At 42.8% G+C, this 11,405-nt stretch overlaps 1 protein-coding gene across 1 annotated transcript; it reads left to right on the forward strand.

Annotated features, from left to right (window-relative positions):
* The first annotated feature begins 987 nt into the window (after positions 1 to 987).
* On the forward strand, positions 988 to 3,459 carry LOC143861311 (uncharacterized). The gene is made up of 3 exons (XM_077372247.1): positions 988 to 1,764; positions 2,074 to 2,856; positions 3,028 to 3,459. Exons 1-3 carry the CDS (start codon positions 988 to 990, stop codon positions 3,457 to 3,459), a joined length of 1,992 nt encoding a protein of 663 aa, XP_077228362.1.
* Positions 3,460 to 11,405: the final 7,946 nt, after the last annotated feature.

Genomic DNA, 11,405 nt, shown 5'->3' on the forward strand with positions numbered 1-11,405 from the left:
ATTCAACCCCTTCCTAGCTCGAGTGTAAAAACTGGCTGGGTTACAAGATATTTCACTAACCTTTTGCACTATAATTCTAACTCGACTCATCCTATTAGGCAAATTTTGTCCGATTTCGATGAAATTTTACAGGGTCCTACTTGGGATCCTAACCTACTCTAGGGTGAAATTTGGGACACTAATTCATCTATTTGATGGAATTTTTATTCAAAATGATGGTTTAGGGTTCGGTTAAAATGGGGTGTCTACAGCCGGAAATAAGAATGATTAGAAGTGCAATCGACAGAAAACAATGGAATATAAATTATGTATCTAAAAGTTGGGAAGATGTACTTCTTCCTGCCGCTCGCCCCTCCCAGACATATATAACTTTCACGGGAAAAAAAAATTTGCTTCTAGAATTTTGATTTGCAGCACCCCCCCCCCCCCCCCAATTCCTGGGTTTCCAGGTAAGCCCTCACCAAAAATTTTCTTTCTTTTCCCCCACGCGAGGGGATTTACGTCCTTTCTGTAAACATGACTTGAGCTTTGTCTCTATGTTTCGTTGTAGTTCCACAAGTATGGGGCTTCGTGCTTATTCTTTCAGAGTCCTTCCTCCGCTGAATGTTTGTGGTTTTTTCCTCTGATTGTTTGTCTTTGTGGTGATTTGCTTGCCTATATTTGGCTCCCTTTCTTTGGGTGTCTGTGAATGTTGTGGTGTGTGTTGTTCGGTCTGCTTCACCGACATCCTTTTTTTAAAATTTTGGTGTTTATTATGTCCTTGCCATCAGCTTTTGCCACTGGTTCAGTTCTGCTCCCGGTGACCTCTATGACATCCATTAAGTTGGATGGTGCTAATTACCCTGCCTGGAGTCGTTCTGTTTCTCTATCTGCGAGGTCAGGGCAAGTTACGTTTCATCACTACAGATGCTCCGAATCCGAAAGATGTTGGGTATGATAAGTGGAGTTAGGAGGATGCCCCAGTTCCAATCTCTTCTCTGTCAAAGTATGGAGCCAAAGATTGCGAGCCACATGCTATTTCTGGATACATCCCGGGCAGTCTGGTTGCGTGCTGAGACACTCTATTCCGGCAGCAACAATCTCACGCGGATTACTGATGTTTACAGTGACTTCTTTCGAATCTCGCGTGGCGATAAGACCGTCGCTGAGTACTATTCGGACTTTGTTGGTCTCTGTGAGCAGATTCATATTTATCATCCACCGTCCACCGACCTTACGGTATTGGCTCAACAGAAGAATGAGCTCCGTACTACTCGTTTTTTGGATGGCTTAAGGCCTGAGTTTGTCCCTCTTCGCCAGCAGATCCTTAGGTTAGGCACGCTCCCATCTTTGAATGAGATCTTTTCTCGCGTTCAACGCGCTCTACGTATCGATACGGCTATCTCTGTTGCTGGCGATCAGTCTGCTGGCGATCAGTCTGCCTTTGCTGCCCAGTCTGGTTCCTTTCGGGGCGCTCGTGATCGGGGTCGTGGTAGTCGCGGACAGGGCCGTGGCTTTGGCCGAGATTCAGGGGGAGGCCGTACTTCTGGGGGTCGTGGCTCCAGTTATTGCACTCGTTGTGACATGGAGGTCACACTATTGATTTCTATTACGATCTACATCCCGAGCTGCGTCCCACTCGAGCCGCCGACTTCGCTTCTGAGACACCTGCTGCACCTACTTCTGCTACCTCAAACACCATGGTCGTCTCTCGGACTGAGTATGAGTCACTTTTGCGCCTACAGGAGAAAGGGAAACAACCGGCAGCTCAACTTGCCACAGAAGGTAGCAACTCATCTTACTCCATTAGCCACTCCGATTCCTGGCTCATTGATTCTGGTGCCTCTCATCATATGACCGGTAACAATACACTCTTAGTTCTTTTACTTCTTTTGCTCCTACTAAGACGGTCACCTTGGCCAATGGGACTCGATGTCCTATTTCAAGCATTGGGACTGTTACAGCCACATCCCACTTATCCTTATTATCTGTACTCTCTGTTCCTACTTTTCCCTGCAATCTGCTTTCTGTTAGTCAGCTTACTAATCACCTAACTATTCAGTAACATTCTTTCCGTCTTATTGTGTTTTTCAGGACCTTGCGACTGAGAAGAAGATTGGCTCGGGGCATGAGACAGCTGGCCTCTACTACCTGGATGATGCTATCACTCCCACGGCGTTTAGTACCTCAGCAGATTCCTTTATGTGGCACTGCCGACTCGGACATCCTTCTTATGAGAGTCTGCAGCGTTCTCCAGTTGTTTCTGGTGTTATTAGTCCTTTTCATTGTGAGTCCTGTCAGTATGGAAAACATCATCGTGTTTCCTACCCATCTCGTTCTGTTAGTTGTGTCAATAGTCCTTTTGAGTTAGTGCATTCTAATGTTTGGGGTCCATGTCGTACTCCTTCTATGTTAGGTGGGAAGTACTTTGTTATTTTTGTTGATGATTTTTCCAGGATGACCTGGCTTTATATAATAAAGGATCGTTCAGAGGTGTTTTCTACATTTTGTTTATTTTATGCTGAAATTACAAATCAATACTCTTGTTCCCTCAAATGTTTACGTACTGATAATGCCTGTGAGTATTTTTCTGATCGGCAAGGTTTTCAGGAGTTTCTTTCTAGTCGTGGAATTATTCATCAGTCGTCTTGTGCCCACACTTCACAACAGAATGGTGTTGCCGAGCGAAAAATACGGTATCTCGTAGATATAGCTCGCTCCATTCTGTATCAGATGCATGTTCCCAAACCTTTTTGGGCTGACGCTATGCTTACAGCCTGCTTTCTGGCTAATCGTCTACCCTCTTCAGTTCTTAGCAATCGGTCCCCTTTTTCGGTGTTACACCCTTCTAGGGATCCGTTTTCGTTACCTCCCAAGGTGTTTGGGTCTGTTTGCTTTGTTTAGGATCTCACCCCAGGACTTGATAAATTGGCCCCAAGGGCAATCAAGTGTGTTTTCCTGGGTTATTCACAAACCCAGAAGGGTTACCGAGGCTACAGTCCCCAGCTTCGCCGCACATTTATCAGTGCTGATGTCTATTTTTTTTAGGATACTCCCTATTTTCCTGCTTCCTCTTCTTTATCGGTATCTCCTCCTCCGTTGCCATTGCCGGTTCCGGTTCCAAGTTTGCCACCAGATCAGGTCCCGGTTCCAAGTTTGCCACCGGATCAGGTTCAGCGTCCCGTACAGTTATATACTCGCAAGTGTTTTACTACTTCAGTTGAGCCTTCATGTCCTGCCATCTTCTCTCAGCAAGCAGGTCCGTCTTTACCCTCATCCTCTGATGATGATGCTCAGGTTGATGACTCTCCTGATGCCTCCATTGCGAGCCGTACTCGTTCTCATACCACTCATCACCCTATTTCTGATGCGGTAAGTTATGCTCGGTTATCTCCTTTGTATATCGCATTTATCTCATCTTTGTCATCGATTTTTATTCCTCGCTCTGCTCGAGAGGCTATGCTTGATTCAGGATGGTAGGCAGCTATGGAGGCTGAGATGGATGCCTTGACTAAAAATCAAACATGGCAGTTGGTTTCCCTTCCTCCTGGTGCTTACGTAATCGGATGTAAGTGGGTGTTCACCGTCAAATACCTACCTGATGGCTCTGTTGAGAGGTTAAAAGCTCGTCTTGTTGCAAAGGCCTTTACTCAGATTTATGGGATTGATTATGTTGAGACATTCTCTCCAGTGGCAAAGATTTCGTCCATCCGTGTATTGATTTCTTTGGTCGTGAATCAGTCTTGGCCACTATATCAGTTGGATATCAAGAATGCGTTCCTCCATGGTGATTTGCAGGAGGAGTATATGGAGCAACCACCAGGGTTTGTTGCTCAGGGGGAGTTGCAGCATACCGTCTGTAAGCTAAGAAATGAGATTTATGGTCTAAAACAATCTCCTCATGCTTGGTTTGGGAGATTCAGTGAGGCCATCCTACGATTTGGTATGAAACAATGTGCTGTAGACCATTCTGTGTTCAGCTCTCGAAGCAAGGATGGTCTGATTCTCCTGGTTGTATACGTTGATGACATTGTTATTACAGGGAATGACAAAGCAGGAATACAATGCCTCAAAGATTTCCTTCAGAATGAATTTAGCATAAAAGACCTTGGTGTTCTGAGATACTTCTTAGGCATTGAAGTGGCATTTTCACAAAAGGGGCTATCTTTGTCCCAAAGGAAGTATGTACTTGATATTTTAGAAGAAATAGGTCTTCTTGGGGCAAAACCTGCACAGACTCCTATGAATCCGAATGTCAAGCTTTCACATGATCAGGGGGAGCCACTAGAAGATCCTGGTCGATACAGACGGTTAGTAGGACGGTTGATCTATCTCACAGTCACTCGTCCGGACATTGCATATGTTGTTGGTGTGGTTAGCCAGTATATGAGTGCGCTTCGGACATCACATTGGTCAGCAGTGATTCAGATAGTGAAGTATCTAAAGAAAGCTCCCGGGAAAAGGGTCTTCTCTTCCGGAAGCATAACCATTTGAGAATTGAGGGATACTCTGAAGCAGACTGGGTCGGATCTCTTGCTGAGCGGCGATCTACTAATGGCTATTGTACCTTCATAAGTGGAAATCTAGTTTCTTGGAAAAGCAAGAAGCAAGACGTTGTATCACGATCCAGTGAGAAGAAGGATACAGGGTTATGGCTTACACAAGCTGTGAATTAATTTGGCTACGATCGTTTATGTCAGAGATTGGATTCTCATACTCCTCACCTGCGTCCCTCTCCTGGGACAACAAGTCAGCCATTCACATAGCTATGAATCTGGTATTTCAGGAACGAACTAAGCATATAGAAGTCAATTGTCACTTTATTCGTCACAGGATTCGGACAACTCAAATTCAAACCGAGTTCACTCGAACGAATGATCAGATTGCAGACATGTTTACCAAGCCGTTGAATGGAGTTCGATTGAGTGATTTATGTAACAAGCTAGGCATGTATGACATTCATACTCCAGCTTGAGGGGGAGTGTTAGAATAAGCTTATGTAGCCTAAGGGCATTATAGTCTTTTCATATTATTTTCATATATATGTGTGTGTGTGTTAGGGAAAAGACCTAACACATAACTTTTCATTCTCCAATCTCTCTGTTAACATTTTGTAAACAAGTGTATCCATACAACTTCAATGCATGAAAAAAGGGTATTCTTGTAATTGGCTCAATAATTTATTATGAATATAAGGAGAGACAAGTAGAGGAACTTGACTTCTCATTCTCCATTTTCATGTGAAAGGATTAGCCCTATTCTTCTTCAGCTTCCATTCTTATTTGTGACTAGTATTGATTGAGCTCATCTTTTCATTCTTGTCTCTCTAAAAATCAACCGATGAACAGAACATATACCCCAACTTGACAGGAAGTACTAAAGAACAAGTTCATGTATCAAGCCTGTCGTAAATTCTTATAGTAAATATAACTAGTGATTCTTCGAAGGATGTTGAGTTTCGTTCCTCAACTTCTTTGCAGTCCTAAATTACACCACCAAGGAGAAAAACCCAGAATATATGCAGTCCTAGATTTACCCCACAAAAATAAATATCATAGTACAACAGTAAAATAACTGATATATAGTTAAAAATTATGCAGACATAGAAAGATTGGAAGTACAATAGACAGAAAACAATGGAATATAACTAATGTATCTAAAAGCAAGGAAAATACGAAATAATAATACAATCTTATGCAATGATAAATGAGGACTGTAATACATGATCTGCAACGTAAAATGATAGATGGAGCTACTAAAGAACATGCAACACTTAACAGCACAAAAGATGGTAGTGTTATTATTTAAGATATAAAATGTAGTTTTTTGCTCGATAAAAAAAAATACAGGTGGTGCATTTGCCATTTAAGAAATAGCGCAAGTACATGAGAGAGAGAGAGAGAGAGAGAGAGAGAGAGAGAGAGAGAGAGAGAGAGACCAAAGCCATCATAAGTTGATGTACCACGGCCCAACTCATCGATAATTATCAGTGACCTATCGGTAGCCCCTTTCAAGATTGATGCTGTTTCAAGCATTTCTTGCATGAAGGTAGAAACCCCACGGAGCTATAACAGTACCATAAAGACTCGTGTAAGAAAACCCATCAAACCCACAACAGGGTGATATAAACAGAAAAACTAAAGAAAAAGGAACACTACGTACTGCATGATATAGCATAAAAAGCATTCTACTAAAATTACTAAATCATAAACCAGTTTACTGAGCTGTGACTTTCAAACTTATGATATCCTGCAGGTTAAAGTAACATATGAAAAAAATTGATTAATGCTGAAAAGAAAATACTACAGCAGATAAGACCAGCAAAAGAGTGGATCACTGGAAGATATTCTGCATTCAAAGAACTTCAAGGTAAACTGCATCGAGTAATTCCAAGGTTTTGATTTAAGCTGTATATAATTTTTTATACCAGAATCAATTTTAATAAGTTTGTAAACTATTGAAATATGTCGGAAGGGTTAAGTAGTTGTGCCCGTCTAAGGGTATTTTAGTCTCATTGTACAACCCTAGTATATATATATCATATTTTGTGAGAGGGCTGATTTTTTACTCTTAACTTCTCTCTCTCTCTCTCAACTTTTCTCCTCCGTCATCAACATGGTATCAGAGCCCTTGGGTTTCATCAACATGGCCTCTTTTTCTTTTCTCCCGCTTTCACTTTTTTTCTTCCAAACTTCAAAAAAAAAGTTACTGTCTACATGAACAATACTGTTGCACTGTTCACGTGAACAGTTACCCTAGTTTTCTAGGCTTGTCTGAAGGCAGTAAATAGTGAGTCTATTGTCGCCAGTCACCGTCAACTTCATCGTCTTGATGATGTAAGCCTCAGACACCGATATTTTGATGTTGTAAGTCTCTGATTTGTCTATACATTCTTTTTTTGGCCCTAGAAGTTTGGATATAGAGTTTTTTTGGTGCGTTGATCATTTCGAATGGTGTTGTGTTGGTGTCCTTATGAATAGGAGGCTCGGCATCCCCTATCAACATCTCTCTCTCTCTCTCTCTCTCTCTGGATTCGTTCTATGGAGTGACTCCAATGATTCTTTTTTGGTGTCGGTTGTGACTGGTTGTGACTGGTGACTTGTGATTATTTGAGGGCAGCAAGTTTATGGATGCCTCTACTGGTTCATCAACTATGGAGATTCAGAATATTCAAATGGCATCCATTAAATTGGATGGATCGAATTATCTTCCATGGCGAATGGCTGTTAAAACCTTTCTCCCTGCCTGAGGAAAGGTTGAGTATATCGAAGAGGACCACCTGATAGTGAGGATGAGTCGTATGGGAAGTGGACATAGGAAGATGCTGTGATCAAGACTCTTCTTTAGAATCGTATGGAACCCAAAGTTGCTGGTCCCATGATGTATCTCTCAGATCGTAGGGGTGTAACTCGGGGCAAGTTCAACCCGAAAAAAAAAGTCAGGTTGAGTTCGGGTCGGGTTCGGGTTGAGTTTTCCAAACCTTAGTTGAGTTTGGGTCGGGTTCAGGTTGAGGGTTTGAGCAACCCGACCCGAGTTCAACCTGACATTTTTTATGAAAATCTTTTTTTGTAAACTTAAAATTTCGGGTTGGTCGGGTTGAACTCGGGTTGAGTAGGGTTCGGGTCGGAAAAATGGGTTGCTCGGCTCGGCTCGGATTGAACCACGTTGGGATGGAAATTGGGTTGGGTCGGGTTTGGATTAGAAAAAAGGGTGGGGTCGGGTTGGCCTAAACCCAACCCGAGTTGCACCCAGATCGTCCAAAGACATTTGGAAGCGAGTTGAAACCTTATATTCGGGAGTAAATAACTTGACTAGGATCTGTGACGTGTAATCAAAACTCCAGAATTTGAAGCGTGGAGACAATTCCATTTCTGATTATGTGACTTTATGCTATGTACTTGCAATTCACTATCGATGCCGCTGTCTTGGCCAAGAATCAGCAGGATTTGCGTGTTGTTCAGTTTCTGGATGCTTTTGGGCCAGCATTTCTCCCTATACATCAGCAAATTATCGGGTTAGAGTCTCTTTCCTTCCTTGATGAGGTATTTTCTCAAGAACATAGGTATCTGAGAGTTGAGGAATCGAGTGAGCCTTCTGTTGAGTGATAGGCCCTAGCTGCCCAATTTAGTGATTGTAGTGATCGATCTGCCCATGGTAGAGGTCATCATGGACGTGGAGGTGACCGTAATTCAGGGAAAGGCTGTGGGACTAGTGGTAGTGGAACCCGCTTTTGCACTCACTGCTATATGGAGGCCTGGAGGGTCACTCTGTCGAATATTGCTATGATCTGCATATGGAGTTACAGCCTTCTTGATATGCCAATCATGCTTCAGTTGCTGCAACTGAGAGCTTAGTGCAGCATCATCTCGACAGGCTGAGCAAGGAAATTCTCTAGTGGTCTCTTGTGCCGAGTACGATGAGTTTTTGACGTCTAAGTTCAAAGGCAAGTAGCCAGCCACCACACTTCCTCTTATTTCCTTACTGCTTCTGGGTCATGGTTTATCAATTCAAGAGCATCCAATCATATGACCGGCAAATCTGATATACTTTCTTCCTTTCGGTTATATTCTTCACCACTCATAGTGTTACCTTGGCTAAATGGACTACATATCCTGTCTCAAGAATAGGTGTAGCTTCCACGCATTCAAGTCTTTCATTACCTTCTTCTGTCCTTTGTGTATCCAAATTTCCTTTTAATTTACTTTCGGTTCAGTTAACTAAATACCTGCATTGTTATGTTTCTTTCTTTCCTTTTTGTGTTTTTCAAGATTTGAAGGTTGGGGGGAAGATTGGTTTGGGTCGTGAGGTGAATGGTCTTTATTACCTCGATCAGAACAAGGAAAGTGCATCCCTACAAAGCTTTGTTGATTCCTTTCAATGCATTGCCTTTTGGGCCACCCTTCAGTTGAGAAGCTTTGAAAGTCGGTCTTACTTTTAAGTCCAGTTAGTTTGTTTGAGTGTGAGTCCTGTGAACAACAAAAACACCACAGGGTGTCTTTTCCCTCCAAAGTAGTTAGTCCAGTGTCTCGTCCTTTTGACTTGAGCTAGTCATTCTGATATATATATGGGGTCCCTGTCAAATTTTATCTTTGGTTGGTTTAAGTACTTTATTATTTTTTATCATGATTATTCAAGAATGGCATGGTTGTTTTTAATGAAAGATCATTCAAAGGTTTTCTCTACATTTCTTGCTTTATATTATGACATTCGCAATCAATGTCAATGTTCAATGCTTTTTATTATGACATTCGCAATCAATGTCAATGTTCAATAAGATGTTTGCTACTGATAATTACAGGGAATACTATTCTACTTGTGATGGGTTTCAATCCTTCTTAGAGTTGCGGGATATCCTTCACCAGTCCTCATGTGCGTATACCTCCCAGCAAAATGGATTGGCGGAGAGAAATCTTCGATACCTTCTTGGTACAGCTTGTTCTCTCATGTTTCAGATGTAGTTTTTAGTTCCCTAAAACCTATTGAAGTGATGATGTGCTCATTGCTTGCTTCCTTAGTCATCACCTACCTTCTTTTGTGTTGGATAATCAAATTCCACTCTCAGTACTTCATCCTTCTGCTAGCCCCTTTCCTTTAATCCCGTGTTTTGTTCAAAAATTATCCCCTGGTCTAGACAAGTTAGATCTTCGTGCAGAAAAATGTGTTTCCCTTGCTTACCGACAACCTCACAAGGGGCATAAGTGTTATAGTCCAACCTTACGCAAGGTCTTTGTTTCTGTTGATGTTACCTTCTTTGAGACTGCGTCTTACTTTTCTGACTGAGAGACTGATTTCGTTTGTGACACCAGTCTACCTCTTCCCATTCCTTCTTCCTCTTTGTATGTCTTGCCTTCTCAACTGCAGGTTTATACTCATGGCCCTTCCAGGATTTGGCAGAGTCACAAGATGCACCTACCTCATGCCCAACGGCCTTCCCGGTCTGACAGGTCTACCTCACGTAGGGCTGACAATTTCACCCGTGAAAACGGGGACCCACCCCGCCCCACACGGGGTAGGGATTCCCCGACTTGGAGCGGGGATTGGGCGGGGGCGGGGACGGGGACTTAAAAAATTCCCCGAAGCGGCGAGGGGGTTGGAGATGGACCCGCCCACCCAGCCCCGTTTTCATATGCAAGGCATTATCAATATCCTCTTACTTTAGTACAGTTTTAGTGTTTTTTTGTTAACAGTAAATATTTCTTTTATGCAAGTGATATTGGCACTACCATATTTTGATAAGTGCACAAACACGGCTTGTCTTTTTCTTCTTTATGGGCGTTAAATTTTTTTTTTGAGGTGAGGGTTTTTGTGTGGGGGCGGGGATGGGGATCAGGTATTCCCCGTGGGGCGGGGGCGGGGATTCCTTGCGATCCCCGAAGTGGGGACGGGGACGGGGAATGCAACATCCGGCCCCGCCCCGCCCCGTTGCCAGCCCTAACCTCACGTAATCAGTTATCTGTCTTTCCTTTTGATTTCGTTGTTGTTAATTCTCCAGTTGCTTCTCGGGCTCATTCACTGACGGTTGGATATCTTATTTCTCAGTTTGTTTCCTATTAGACCTTTCTCTTTGCTTTGTCTTCGGTTGTTGTGCCTAAATTTGTTGCAGAAGCATTAGCTCACCCAGGTTGGTGTGCCGCCATGGATGCCCTTCATTCCAATGGCACTTGGCAGTTGGTTCCGCTTTTGTCATGTGCTCAGACTGTTGGCTATCGATGGGTGTTCTAAGTAAAGTATTTGTCAGATTGTACAGTTGAGAGTTTGAAAGCACGCTTGGTTGCAAGAGGCTACACTCAAACATTTGGGGTGGATTATACTGAGACGTTTCCTACGGGTGCAAAAATTCCATCCGTTCGGGTTCTTATCTCATTAGCTGTAAATTGGGGTTGGCCACTATATCAGTTGGATGTGAAGAATGCATTTATGCTTGGTGATCTGACTAAGTTTATATGGAGCAACCTCCTGGGTATGTTGCTCAGGGGGGGATGTGATCAGTATGTCGTCTTTGTAAGGCTCTTTATGGACTGAAGCAGTCTCTTCGAACATGGTTTGGGAGATTTAGTGAAGTTGTTACGCGCTTTGGTATGAAGCAGTGTGTTGCTGATTACTCAGTATTTAGTTCTCACTTCAATGTTGGATATATTTTCTTAATAGTCCATTTGGATGATACGATTATGAATGGAAATGACATGATAGGCATACAAAAGCTGAAAAAAATTTCCCAAACAAAGTTCTGCACCAAGGATCTAGGTCATCTTAGGTCTTTTCTGAGAGTTGAGGTGGCGTATTCTCATGATGGTCTTTCCTTGTCACGGAGGAAGTGTGCTGGATATATTAGAAGCATAGTTTTAAAACTCCCTTGCGACATCGTGGACTCCCCCGAGTCAACTCCCTTTTCCCTTGGCCACGTTCCCATTTTGCCCTACAAAGTC

The sequence above is a fragment of the Tasmannia lanceolata genome, unplaced genomic scaffold (genome assembly GCF_043159265.1).
Source record: "Tasmannia lanceolata isolate RefF3 unplaced genomic scaffold, GAP_Taslan_0.1 ptg000037l, whole genome shotgun sequence".
NCBI lineage: Eukaryota > Viridiplantae > Streptophyta > Magnoliopsida > Canellales > Winteraceae > Tasmannia > Tasmannia lanceolata.